This window comes from Panthera onca, chromosome A2 (assembly GCF_046562875.1).
Source record: "Panthera onca isolate mPanOnc1 chromosome A2, mPanOnc1 haplotype 2, whole genome shotgun sequence".
Lineage (NCBI taxonomy): Eukaryota > Metazoa > Chordata > Mammalia > Carnivora > Felidae > Panthera > Panthera onca.
Window position 1 is genome coordinate 36,203,929 of NC_138340.1, and position 14,861 is coordinate 36,218,789.

The 14,861-nt window shown below is 37.3% G+C and overlaps 1 protein-coding gene across 1 annotated transcript in view; it reads right to left on the minus strand.

Annotated features, from left to right (window-relative positions):
• TMF1 (TATA element modulatory factor 1) overlaps positions 1 to 13,955 on the minus strand; it is a 36,377-nt gene extending 22,422 nt beyond the window's left edge. The window contains exons 1-5 of the mRNA XM_060631548.3: positions 13,165 to 13,955; positions 8,842 to 10,037; positions 6,980 to 7,083; positions 6,244 to 6,370; positions 3,398 to 3,503 (exon numbers count right to left, since the gene is read on the minus strand). Of these exons, the coding sequence (XP_060487531.3) occupies positions 3,398 to 3,503; positions 6,244 to 6,370; positions 6,980 to 7,083; positions 8,842 to 10,037; positions 13,165 to 13,306 (1,675 nt within the window). The 5' untranslated portion in view covers positions 13,307 to 13,955. The remainder of the gene's footprint in view (positions 1 to 3,397; positions 3,504 to 6,243; positions 6,371 to 6,979; positions 7,084 to 8,841; positions 10,038 to 13,164) is intronic.
• Between the last annotated feature and the right edge of the window lie 906 nt (positions 13,956 to 14,861).

Below are 14,861 nucleotides of genomic sequence, written 5' to 3' on the forward strand. Positions count from 1 at the left end.
TCTTAAATACAGAAAGAAAATGGTGGTTGCCAAAGGTGACATGGGGAGAGTGTGAGGGGTGAAATAGGTGAAGAGGATTAAAAGGTGCAAATTTCCAGTTATAAAATAAGTCACAGGGATAAAAATTACAATACAGTATATATAGTCAATAATATAGTAATAATATTGTATGGTGACTGTATTCATGGTGAGCACTGAATAATATACAGAATTTTTGAATCACTATGCAGCTTGTACCCCTTGAATATAACATTGTATGCAATTATACTTCAATAAAAAATATTATATATACAAATGTGTAATTTATTTTTGCTATCTAAAATTGTGAATATTTTCCCAATTCATTACAAATTCTAAAAAAGAAGGGGTGTCTGGATGGCTCAGTTGGTTAAGCATCCAACTTCAGCTCTGGTCATGATCTCATGGTTTGTAGACTCGAGCCCCACATCGGGTTCTATGCTGACAGCTCGGAGCCTGGAGCCTGGAGCCTGGAGCCTGCTTTAGATTCTGTGTCTCCCTCTCTCTCTGCTCCTCCCCCACTGTACTCTGTCTCTCTCTCAAAAATAAATAAACATTAAAAAAATTTAAAAATTTTTAAAAAAGAAAGAAGTAGCATGCTATATATTATTTAGCCTTGAAAAAGGAAATCATTTGTAAGATTTCCTGCCATTTGTAAGAACATGGATGAACCTGGAGGCTGAAATAAGTCAGATTCAGATACTACATACATGATCTCACTCTGATGTGGAATATAAAACAGTTGAATTTATAGAAGTACAGAGCACAATGCTAGTTACCAGGGGAAATATGGAGATAAAGGGGACCAAGTTTCAGTTACAGAGGTAAGTTCTTCAGACATAATGTAAAAAATGTAAAAAAAAAAAAAAAGTTAAGTACATGAGGTGATTGATATGTTAATTAGCTTGACTGTGGTAAACATTTCACAATATATATGTTATCCAAAAAAAATCACATTGTGCACCTTAAATATATACAATTTTTATTAGCCAATTATACCTCAATAAAACTGAGGAAAAAAAGAATTTATGAGTGGACTCATATCTGTCGCCTACATTCAGATGCTTTGGCAAAAGGGAAGTATATGTGTGTGCAGAAAGCTATGAATCAGGTGTGCCCAAATGTTAATAAATGACGAAGTGAAGTAATAATGTAATCTGTTATTTACTGTAGTGTGCTTTCAGCTTTGAGTCTTTCAGCTTTTTAGCTGTGAATTTAAAAATACTTCTGGAAGATACAGAAGCAGTGAATAAATGATCCCATATGAAATCATTCTATTTTCAGTATAAAGAATTTCATTAAGCAAAAGAAAACATCAACCCACCCCCTCACTAAATTAATAAAACCCAAACAGTGACATCTGATAGAAATATTTTTATTTTTTTATTTTTTTAGAGAGAGAGAGAAAACAAACAGGGGAGGGTGTGGAAGAAAGAGAATCTTAAGCAGGTTCCATGATCAACATAGAGCCCAACGCAGGACTCAATCCCACAAACCTAAGATCACGACCTGAGCTGAAATCAAGAGTCAGACACTCAACCAACTGAGCCACCCAAATGCCCCTTGATATAAATACTTAAGATAATTTTTTAAAATTATGAAACCATGCACACAGCCTTTCCCTCAATCTCTAGTGCTGTAATAAAGGCAGTTCATGACCTCAAGATGATTTGACATAATGATTATGTGATTTATCAATTCTCCATTTTCTATTGTAGTGCTTAGACTGTGTTTTACAATTATCTGAGTACTTTTAGTTCCTTTTCACTGAACTGTAAGCTCCTAAAGGATAGGGAGCATGTCAAATGTATTACTATACTAAATATAGTATCTGACACACTGTTAAATATTAGTTGAATAAATGAAAAATAAAAACTGGATAAAACTAATTTTTTGAAATGAAGTGATTGTTCCATGTTGTTTACAAGCCCTCTGGAAACCCTCTTAAGTTCAATGATTTAAGTACAGAAATGTTCATCCCACCATTTACAATATTAACATTTTAGAAATAAATACACAATATGAGGAAAACAGTAAAATAAATAGTGGTATATATAGCCATATAATGGACTTTAAACTTTTTTTTTTTTTTTTTTTTTTAAGTTTATTTGAGGGAGAAAAAGGGGCAGAGAGAGGAGAGAAAGAATCCCAAGCAGGGTTTGCACTATCAGTGTGGAACCCGACACAAGGCTCGAATTCACAAACTATGAGATCATGACCTGAGCCAAAGTGAAGAGTTGGATGCTTAACCAACTGAACCACCCAGGTGCCCCTAGAAGGGACTTTAATACGGTCATTAATAATGCTAGCAAAATTATTTAGTAGCAGGGGAATTGTAAAAGAAGGAAAATTACAAATAAAGTATGTGACCTTAATTATGCTTAACAATGTATTAAAAATGCACTAAAAAAGGACTAGAAGAAATTAACAGTTTCTTGTAAAAGTCGATTAGGATGTATTTTTTCTTCCTACACCTACCAAAACTTAAAAAATTTCTGCAAGTAGCAAGTCTAATTTTACAACTAGGAAAATTTTAATTAAGAGGAGAAGAGGGGTGCCTGGGTGGCTCTGTAGGTTGAGTCTACAACTCTTGGTTTAGGCTCAGGTCATGATCTTGCAGCTTCGTGGGATGGAGTCATGCATGGGACTCTGTGCTGGCAGCATGGAGCCTACTTGGGTTTTGCTTGCGCACGCGCTCTCTCTCTCTGCCCCTCCCCCACTTGCACTGTCTCTCTCTCTCTCTCTCTCTCTCTCTCAAAAATAAAATACAAATATATAAATTAAAGAGGAAAAAAAATTCATTTAATCCCCTTTTCAAAAACTACCTCTTTCCTATGAAATTACATAAAGAAATTAGTCCAGTGTCAATTTGTAATAACTTATCTAATGAAAAATATTTATTTCTATAACCCTGCTAATAAGTTTTTTCATAGAGTACTTAATAACTGAAAAATTAAAATAAGAATATAATGAAAAATTCACTATCAAATGCCCAAATAATATGATGATACCAGAGAGTACCCAAGCTAGAGATTGAGATACTATATAAACTCCAAAATAATAACCTCAAATATCTTGGTTTAAATGACAGGCTGTAAAATCTGTTAAAAACTTTTTTATGGAAGCACAAACATTTATTTTTCAGCAAGTTATTTTAGCAAGTACGTGTATGTAGTATAAAAGGCTACATGCAAATGTCTCTGCCTCTATACGTATTACTCCCCAGTTTTCCATAAATTATCACCTACCATTTCTGAGGTTTAAGCACAAAGCCTTCTTGCTTCCAATATTTTTTACTGGGAAGCAGTAGCTAATCATGTGGCAAGCATTTTTCCTGTGTTGACAATATTTTTCATAATCAACTAAATATTTTACATACCTTCTTCCATTAACCCTCGGATCTGCTCATCTTTCTCTTTCAAAAGTTCTGAAGTTTCACTACTATTTAATCTAGTAGCAAGTTCTTCTTTTATACTTTTGATTTCCTAATTAAAAAAAAAAAAAAAGGAATGTGAATACCATAACGAATTACTTTCATTCTGGGCATATTTTTCAATTTTTTCCATATTCAAAGTCAATAATCAAATTCTCAATAAAGATGCTTAAGTTGTATTGTTAACCTGTGTTTACTACCTCAGTTAATTAAGTAAACAGCTTTGAAACAACATAAAAAACCTGAATTCAGAAATAAAGAGGTTTTAATATGGTAATACAAGTATACACATTTTCTTCAGATCAAGTATTTTATTTGGAACATTTCAAACAATACATGTCTCCATTTTTCATTTTATTCCCATTCCTCATCTAAAACTTGCTGCACTTGCTAGTGCATTGTGAAATGAATAAAAGCATGATTATATAAGGTTCAGTCTACTTTAAAGCAGAGATTCAGCAGAAATATGTCAAGACAGTTATCCTTTAAAACCACAATGGAGAAGTATGGTGATGTGAAAAGTGCTCAGGATTTAAAATTTGGTTTTAAGCAATAATCTGAAAGAACAGCTAAAAACAACTAACATCAGGTATTTAAACTATGCTTTGTATCCATTATAATTTTATTTTCACAACAATCCTAGGAAGGAGGTACTTTAACTACACAATTAAAGACTGAATAAACTTTGAAGGTCAGAGACCTACTAAGTGATGGGAGTTTAACTTGAAAACCAGGTTTATGAGTACCCAAAGCCCATACACTGAGCCATCCACAACATTACTCTGCATCTTCCAACTGTCAAAACTTGATTCATCCATCAAGGCCCAATAAGACCATCCTGCCTTCCATGAAACTTTCCTCAATTCCCCTGGTCAGAATTCATCCTCTATGATACCATTCCAAACTGCTTATTCGTCTTGATCTGTAATTTACTTCATTCTGCCTTGTACTATATAGGTGTTGACATTATCTATCTTCCATCACTAGAAAAGCAAACTCTTAAGGTTAATCCAATTTGCTTTGAATTTCCTGTGGATCCCAACTTCATATGTACTAGTACATGTAAAAAAACTTAGGGTCCAAGCTTTTTCCACCTATAGTTAATAATTTGGGTCTATTTTAGATCTATAATTCAAATTACATTACAGAAAATAAACTTGTCCAGACGGAATATAGTAGGGACAAGAAAAGGTAAACTGGTTAGGTAGTCTGAGGTTATTGTTAGTGTCTGAAATGAGCTAGCTAATTAAAGCAAACAAGCAAAGGAAGTATATGACTTATTTCTCCTCTTTAACAGTATACCAAAAAATAAAGATTAACATTAACACTGGTCAAGAAGACCAACCTAACTGAGAAGGGCAAATGCTGAGAGACGTTATTAATAATAGTTTAGATAGAATTACTAACCTTAGTTGGTTACCAATTTCTGAAATACCCAATTGCTACAAATTATAAGAATTAGAACAATGGTTCCCAACCAGGAGTGATCTTGCTCCCAAGGGGACATTTGGCAATGTCTGCCAACATTTTTAATTATCACAACTCGAGGAATGGGGTAGTGGGTGCAGAGTGGGAGATAGGGAGATAACGCTGACAGTGGTGTCTTGTAGGTAGGGGCCCAGATAGTGGTAAACATCTCACAATGCAGAGTACAATCCCATACAACATAAAATTATGCAGCCCAAAATGTGAAACGTGCTAAGAAATCCTATATTAGAATAAATCAATGTTATGTCTCACAAGACTTGCTAACGATGACAATATTTTATTTTACTTAAATGTTTGTTTATTTTGAGAGAGAGAGCAGGCAGGGGAGGAGGAGAGAGATAGGGAGAAAGAGAATCTCAAGCAGGCCTCACACCATCAGTGTGGAGCATGATGAGGGGCTTGAACTCACAATCCTGTGAGATCATGACCTGAGCCAAAATCAGGAGTCAGGCGTTTAACCAACTGAGCCGCTCAAGTGACCCTACAATTTTTTATTTTAAAATCACTCTGACTTGAAAAGGTATATATAATATGTTTGAAGTGGCTGGAAAGTAACAAATGAAGGTAATAATACTTCAAAAAAATGTATACAGTGTCATTTAGATCTTTTTAAAGTTTATTTTTTTATTTATTTAGTATGAGTGGGAGAGGTGGAGGGAGAGAGAGGGGGAGAGAATCCCAAGCTCAGCACAGAGCCTCACGTGGGGCTGGAACTCACAAACCATGCAATCATGACCTGAACAGAAACCAAGAGTCAGAGGCTTAAGCCACCCAGGTGCCCCAAGTGCCATTTAGATTTAATTGTTATTTATTTTGACAAAATTTTCATTTATGAAACTACTCTAATGATCCTTGCTATGTATCTTACAAGGACTTATAGATAAATTATATAAATATATGCTTAGTTTTTTTTTAAAGTTTCAAAAATCTAAGTCTAAAGGTATTAAATAAAAGTTTATAATTTAAGTGTTAATATACTATATGGTATCCTTTTTATTTTTGAGAAAGAGAGAAAGAGTTGTTTGAGAGAGCACACAAGTGGGGGAGAGGGGCAGAGGGAGAGAATCTTAAGCAGGCTCCACGCCCAGCACAGGGCCCCACGTGGGGCTCCATCTGATGACCCTGAGTTCATGACCTGAGCTGAAATCAAGAGTCAGAAGTTCAACCAACTGAGCCACCCAGGCGCCCCTACTGTATGGTATCCTTTAATCTTACTTTTTTTCCATACCAAAATATTATGAATACATTCCTCAAAATCTATGTCTGTATAGAACTTAAGTAATATTATTTTTAATTTCCATTACCTTTTTAGCAGCATCTCTCTCTTTACAGGCTAGCTGAACTTTCTTTTCTGCTTCTGCAATTCTTTGAGTAAATTCATCTTTCAAGGAAGAAATGCTGCTGCTTTCTTCTTTCACTCTAAACATTTCACTAAATTAAAAATAATAGAGAGAGGTACTTGTTTACATGTTCCTAGGGTAACAAGAGGAGTTCAGCTTGCAAAAGGAAAATAACATTGTCTTCAACACATAACTTACTAAAATTGGTTAGTTTTATGCCTGTTAACATTTAAAAGAAAAATTACAGGCTTAATTTATTTTAAAACACCTCGATGACAACCAATTAGAAATCGAAAATGTCACCCCTATTTGGTGTATAAAAATAACAGTAAAATATTTAAATTTTGAATCTGTGTTACATTTTATGAATCACCTCCTTAAAGGAAACAAATATTGTCGGGGTTTTTTTTTGATATCATAGTTTTCTTTAAATATATGTTTTAAATATCTAATAACTAAAAGGAAAAAGGTTTTTTGTTTTGTTTTGTTTTTGCAAAACACCTCTCTTCAAATGCCAAAGGTAATATGGTACAGATAATTTGAGGAAAAAATCTCTACATTTATAACTGAAACGCTATTCCATTTTCAATTATTGTAAACAAGTTAGATTTTAGACATTTTAGTTTTAAAAAAATTCTTAAATAATAACCATTTGGGCCTCTACAAAACATACAATTATTGACATTTGTAAAATACTTACTCTTTCAGATTATCATAGGCTTCTTCTAGAAGTGCTTTTTCTTTACTAAGAGATAATAACTGAGCCTCCCTTTTATCCAGTTTCTCATTCAGAAATTCGACTCTCTGAATAAGAAGAATACACAAAGTCAAACATTTAACTGAAAAGACCATTTTTACATGCAGGTGATGAATTGTAAAGGTAATCTAATCAATATAGTAACTAAAACAGCATTACCTCATAAAAAGACTTAGCAACAATGAGAACATAGTGGATTCAAAACAAGAACTCATACATAGCTGGTAGAAGAGTATAAATCAGTACAACCACATAGTTGGTGGGAGTATAAATTAGTAAACCACTTTAATATCTAGTTGAAAATCTACACACCATTGAACGCAGAAAATTATTTTAGATATACTTTAGAGAAGAAAACTCCTGCATCACTATACAAGGATATTTACAGCAGTTTGTTATAGTAAAATCTAAAAAAAGGTTTGCATGTCCAACAAAAGCGGAATGACAAAGAAAATTTTTAAAAAGATCACAGGGGCTTCAAAGCCTTTAGTAATATCCTGTATCTTCGCTGGGTAGTAGATACGCAAGTGTCCCTTTTTCCATATTATTCTTTAATCCAAATATGTAGCATGTAACTATTTTTAGTATGATACATTGCATTCAAAAAATAAAAACATTTAAAAAAAATTCATATGCATGTAACTTTAAAATCTCCAGGATGTATCAGTATAAAGCTAAACAAAAAGGAAGGATAACAGTATCTTACTCCTTAGGCCTTGCTGAAGCAGTGAAAAACTTGTGTATGAGGGGAGGAATGATGCTGTTTGCACTTAAAAAAAAAAAAAAAAGTCTTACCTGATTGAGGTTTAGATTAATTTAGATATCACTTACCTTCTGAAAGTAGCTCAAAAATATCTTATTGATACGAAACAGTGCTGATTTCAGCAATTCAAAGTGCTATTTATTATAGCTATAGCATGGCATTTTTGTGTATGTGAATAATATTAAACCTAGGTAACAGAATCTGGAACTTTTTTTTTTTTTTTACATTAAATAATTCAATACATGGCACTTACAGGACATTTCTTCAAGACATCCTATATCTCAGAGGAGTCTATTAAAGATGCCAAATCCAACTCAATTTCTATATCTAAAAATCATAGGAAAAATCAAAACCGTGACTTAATGTTAAAGAATTTACACCACTTTCCTTTTATATGTATTAGATAGAAGCAATTTGTCATTCCTAAGCAATGCCTTTGTTCTTGGACATTTCCCATTCTTATTCATGTTAAGAGAGCTAGCAGGGAAACATCAAAATAACATAAAAGAGAAAACAAACAAGTAATTAGTAACAACAGAAACACATCAATAATTAAAGACTAAATTTTTCATTTAAGATTTGCTACAAATAATGTGAACATGCAAAACAAATTTTGACATAAAAAACCCATATAGTGTTTATATTCGTTTCAGCACCTTTACCTGCAAAGGCTTTGAAGACGTATGTTACCATAAGCCAATCCTTTGCAAAATGACAAATGAGCACAGCATACAAGAACTGTAAGGTGAAAGGACTCAAAAGTAACGACGCGAGATAACCTTTTCATTCTTAGTTATGCTGAAATATCAACTTATGTTATCACAGATGTCTCAGAGGAATTTCAAGTAATTTAATATCAATAATTCAATTTTAAAATCCTTAATGCCACACCTAAAGGCCAAAATGCTTGTCTTTTTTAATCAGCACAAATCACTATGCAATATGGAATGTTAAAAATAAACAATGAAAATATAAATAAATAAACAATGATTTCATTTCTGAAAAGCATATCCAAAAATCCCCTTGCAGTTTCTAGATTTACCTTGCAAACATCTTCCTTCTCAGAATGTGCTTCTGGCTTACTTTCAGCAGTTTCGTGCGGCTCGGCCACTTTGTCTGAGACAGTATGTCCTTCACTTACTGGTGTAGAAGAAACCAAGATATCAGGCTGTTCACAATTAACAGGTGTTGCACTTCGTCCACTTTCTTCCATTTCCGTTTCTTCAGTGGGTACAATTAATGTTTCATTTACTTCTTCTTCAGATTTTCCTTCAACAGATTCAATTACTTTAGTCTTTGGAGTTGAAGGATTAACTATAATAGGTACTAAAGCATATCCCTTGCCTGACAGTTCATCATCTGAATTGATTTCACTTACACTACGACTATCTAATGACTGCACACTAAACGAGTCTATTCTTTCAAAAGCATCAGATGAACAGCAACTCTCAGTGAGTTTCTGGAAATCATCTAAACGATTATATTCAGGACAAGCAGATGCTGAGAGAAGCTGAAAAGATGTCTGCATCAAGTGAAGACTTGATTTTGAATCTGTAGTCTCTTGTCTCGAACTTGCTGAGCTCTCACTTATTACACTTTCATGATCTAAGACTTCAATGTCACTGGTGGTAGAAGTACCAGACGAGAAGGTACTAACTGGAGGAGAAGGTGTGTTACTCTGTCTGTCTTCATGTTTTTGTTCCTTAGGTTCCAAAGCCACGTCCTTTGTTTCTGCAGTTGACATATTAGGTATGTTTTCCCTAGTTGTTTTCACATTAATTACATTTTCGGATACCTTCAAACGTACAGTTGATCCCTTCATATCAGATTCTTTATTAACAGTTTCTTCATGCTTGCCCTCAGTTTTTGGCGACAGAGTATCTACTGCCAGAGTTTCCCCTGACACACACGGAGTAGAGTCTTTCACTTTTGACTCAGTTGTTTCCGAGGTTCTTGACTGTCCAGTGGGCAAGGATTCCTGTAAAGTGCTTTTTACTTCTTCTTCTGGTCGTTGTGATTTAGCTGGTGGTTTTGATACCACTGGACTCTTCTGAATGGTCTGGACATCCGTTGAAGAGAGAAAGGCACTAAAGAAATTTTCAGATTCATCTACCACAGTTCTCCGAACTGGCTTTGTTATTGCTTTAGGAGAGGCTACAGGCTGACTCTGAGGTTCACTGTTTGATTTTAACCCCCAGGTTGAAGTATCCCATCCTCCACTGACAGGGGGACTTATTCCTTTGACAAAAAAAAAAAAAAAAAAAAAAAAAAAAATATATATATATATATATATATATATACACACACACACACATACATACATATATATGTTACAAAAGAAAAAATATATTCGTTTTATGTTAATATTACAATCGTCATAAGTCAATACACAGTTTAAAAACAGGAAACCTATAGAATACGACCTATAACTTGCACCTATTAGGCTACCTGCTTATTATATGATTAATTAGTTCACTGTTGAACTTTAGGCCTTAAAGAAGAAAACTGGTACGGATCTGTCCAAACTAGGAACCAGGAACAAAGGTAAGAGATCAAAATGGGCCTGGCCTACCAGAAGCAAATATGTTACTCCCTCCCACAACAAATTAAGAAAGTAATGGTATATGTTACATAACACGCTCAGTCTAAGATACACATCTCACAACATGTTGTGATGCATCTCACAACAAGAGGCAGTACCCTCACTTACAGATCGTGTGCAGTCATAGCAAACTAACCTGACCTTCTGTTCAGTTTCTTAGTAATTATTCTCGTCATAATATCAGTAATAAAACATAGTTACGAGCCGGAAAGAGGGTAACACTCAAAAACTGAACCCAACATACTGGAAACAAATGTCCTTTTCCAAAGATCAAAGTAAACTGATGGGAACAGTAACTTCTAAAGGACACATTCATTTTCATGCACTTAATGACAAGTTCATTCTCCAAGAGTCATTATCCAAACCCACTCTATGAGAAAGTTTTGTTCCCTTCCTAAATTACAAATTATGTCAGCAATTAGAAGGTCATATGAAATTCACGGGTGCCTGGCTGGCTCAGTCACTGGAGCATGTACCTCTTGGCCTCAAGGTTGTGGGTTCAAGCTCCATGTTGGGTAGAGATTACTTAAAAATAAAATCTAGGGGCACCTGGGTGGCTCATTCAGTTGAGCATCTGACTTCGGCTTGGGTCATGACAGCAGTATGTGAGTTCTAGCCCCACGTTGGGCTCTGTGCTGACAGCTCAGAACCTGGAGTCTCCTTCGCATTCTGTGTCTCCTCCTCTCTCTGCCCCTCCCATGCTCAAGCTCTGTCTCTGTCTCTCAATAATAAATAAACATTAAAAAAAATTTTTTAACAAAATAAAATATAAAATTTTAAAAAAGTGCTATGAATTTCAAAGATGGGCATTTTTTAAGAATTATTATGTTTTTATACCGATGGTAGTTTACACTAGGCCTTTTTCAAAACACCAAAGAGAAAATAACTATCTTCTGGGTAAAAAAGGTAATTCAGTCACAGAAACACATGATACTAAAAAACCCAATGATGAAAAAAAAAAAAAAATGGACTATTTGCTAAAATATTAAAGCATTTCTTTAAAAAAAAATTTCCTTTTCTAAACTCAAAAGTGGCTGAGCAGAATCATCACAAATTCTGCACAATTACGTAGATAGGGACGGGAGCACCTGGTTAGCTCAGTCAGTTAAGCCTCTGACTGTTCATCTCAGCTCAGGTCTTGATTTCAGGGTCCTGAGTTCAAGCGCAGTGTTGGGCTTCATGCCCAGAGTGAAGGCTACTTTAACAAAAGCAAGCAAGCAAGCAAACAAACAAACAAGTTGGTGGGGCGAGAACAAGCACCTAAAAGCTCCTAAAAACTACCTAGCCCTCTATTAAAGTCTATTCTATAATATGACTTGAGAAGTATGTAGAACACTTCGGTTTGGGGGCACAGTTGTGTTATCTATTGGTTCAGTATATAAAAACAATGAGAAAAGGAGAAAACCAGAAGAACAAATGAACAAGCAAGATTAAGTCCGCTAATTAGCTGAATTTAGCAGGTCTCCTTAATGAATGACAGAAGTCAAATGTCCCTCTTGAAACTGAAGAATGTTTTACACAAATCCCAAGGTTATGTGATAACTCCCTCAACTGCTCCATTCTAAAGGCTGGTCACCTTCGAGGGAGGCAATGTAGAACATAGGCAATCAATAAATACTCAGTAAGTAAATATTTCATTAATCTGTCTATTCTGGATAAACTCTCTTAAAAAAATTATATACATGACTCAAGCCCCAAACTTCAAAAAACGAGCATCCTTATGTTTAAAATTTATATGCTGTCTCCTCTAGGTTTAGTAATTCAAAATGTGGGGTATCTAAGAAAAAGGAAGCTCAGCTACTCCCACAAGGTCACCACAGCATCTTGTAAAAAGTACTAAGATCCTGACACACAGGCCTGGGCCAAAAATATCTTAAAATGAAGTACCTCAAACTTAGGTCCTTTTCAAAGATGTAAAATTTAAAACAAGAAACCAGACAGAAGTAGTCAAGAATAACTTCCTTCTTTTTTGCACACAGATTCAGAGCTCCCAAATAGACAAATTTTTACACCTCGCACTAAAATGCTCAACTGTTTCCTTAGGCTTAGAGCCAAAGCAAGTAAAGATCCCTGAAAAGATCGGGCTCCAGGAAACCGCCAGAGAGAGACGCAGCTCTCTGAAAACACAACGTGATGCAACCCCAAACTCTTGGGCCGGGTTCCACGGGACGTATCTCCAACATATTCCACCCCTCACCTGCGGGATGGCCCAGAGGAAGTTACTCGGCCTCGATTTCCCCTTCTGTAAAACGGCGACAACAAGGAACCTAACTCGAGGAGCTGTCTGAGAGATGAGAAAGCCATAAAAAAGCACATTCCGCGCTGCCGAGCACGGAGCGCTCGTTAAGCGTTGGGCACGGTGCCTCCCGTCCCTGCTGATTTCCTACACGTCGCGGCTCCCCAGTGCCCGGAGCGCGGAGCAATCCCAGTTTTCTGGACTGCTCGTGCTTGCAGCTAGCTACGTCGAACGAGGGCGGAGAACAAGCCCAACAAATCGCCACCCGCGCCTCCGAGGTCGGCAGGACCCGCACCCGGGGCCCCAGGCACGGAAGAACCGGGGCTGGGATCTCCCTCCTGAAAACAACAAAGACCCACTTGGAGGCAAACGAGCATTCGTGGACGGGCTAGGGAGAGAGAACTCGCTCAGAACGCCGTCAGCGGGGAAGAAGCGCTGCCTACACCTCTTCGTCCGTTCGCCTGCCACAGGAGAGATGCCTCCGCGAGCCCAGGCCCCCCGGGACCCCCCGCCCCTCTCTCCCTTACCCGGCTCTCCATACGGAATGGTCTCGGCCCAGGCGCTCGGCTCCTCTTCCTGGATATCCAGGACCCTGTCGATAGACTTCTGGGCCTGGGACAGGGCCTGCTTCGCGAAGCTGGAAAGCTGGGAGGCGTTGAACCAACTCATCTCCCCTCCTCAGCCGGCAGTGGCGGCGGCAGCACCAAGCGGGAAGGCGGAGGGCCAGGCCGACCAGCCTGAGGCCCGGGGAGGGGTGCTGCGGAACGGCCTCGCCCCCTTCCCCAAACGGCGGGCCCGGTCAGCGGCGGGCCATGACTCTGACAATCCCCCCCCCCCGAGCCCGGGATGTTACCCTCGGCCCTTCGCGCACAGCTGAGACGAAAAGGCCCAAGCCGCGCATGCGCGGGCTCCTTCCACGTACACAACCACCAAATCCGGGAGCCCAGAGTTCCGTCAATAGACGGAAGAAAAAGAGGAACTTAGACGTCACATCCGGTACCCGAAGCTTCCCTTTAGTTACGGAGAACGCGGAACTATTTCTGTTGATAGTGCTTACGAGCGTAAGGCGCAAATCCTAAGCCACCAGCAGCTCTGTGGCTGCCAGCAGAGGTAGCTTCTTCCGGGAGGAAATGCTACTTTTCACGTGGCTTCACTCCTAGAAAATAGCTCAGGTACTAAAAGCGTCTTGCCAGTAAGGGTTGCAAACAGGGGCTCCTGAGTGGCTCAGTAGGTTGAGCAACCAACTTCTGTTCAGGTCATGATCTCTAGGCTAGTGGGTTCCAGACCTGCCCCGGGGAGCTGTGCTGACATTTCAGATCCTGGAGCCCGCTTTGGATTCTGTATCTCCCTCTCTCTCTCTGTCCCTCCCCTGCTTGCGCTGTCTCTCAAGAATGAATAAACCGTTAAAAAAAAAAAAAACAAAAAAAACCCTGCAAACAAAACTTTGGCTCTCGCTTTTCTATTAGCGCTTTGTCTCAGATATTTAATCAGTCCTGTGTTAAACTGGACCTGAGAAACCCTGGGTTTGGGTTTGCCTGAAAATACTGGATTTTGTATAAAAGGCCTGGTCCAGCCCACCTGATGACCTAAGTAAAAAGCTATCATCTGAAGGTGTTACAAGTCTGAATTTCTGAGGCACAACTTCCCCTTCACAAGTACGCACTTCGCCCCGTTCAAAACAAACCTGAAAAGCACTAAAACTATTACTCGATTAACGTGTGTTGTGCATACTATTTAAAATACAACTTTTTCTGCATTCACTCTTCAAACATTTCGTTATGAGAAAAAATGAAACTGGTGGCCTACCTAATCCGGTCAGTGGCTAAGGGATTTAGACTCCATAATGTTAAACGCAAAATTCTGTCAACATTTGAAGCCAGATTCCATACAAAAATTCCGATTTCCAGATGACTTTGAAAAATATGGATACCAAGAGTGAACAGTCAGCTGAGGTACTTGCCACTTTACAAAAGTAATTTTCACTCCAATTTGCCACAAATCTATTAAACCTCTTCTATCTCCCTAATGTGGTTATTTAGGTTTCCCGCCTTTATTTTATCCCACTGCAAGCAACTATGTCCTAAAGCCATTTTTTTTAATTTAAAACAAAATTAAACTTTGCCCTTGAAAAGTTATTTATGATTTTCCAATAGTTTCATCTAACCAGTAAAAATTTACATGTTAAAACTCGTAATATTTAGTGATCTACACAAGTAGTACTAAA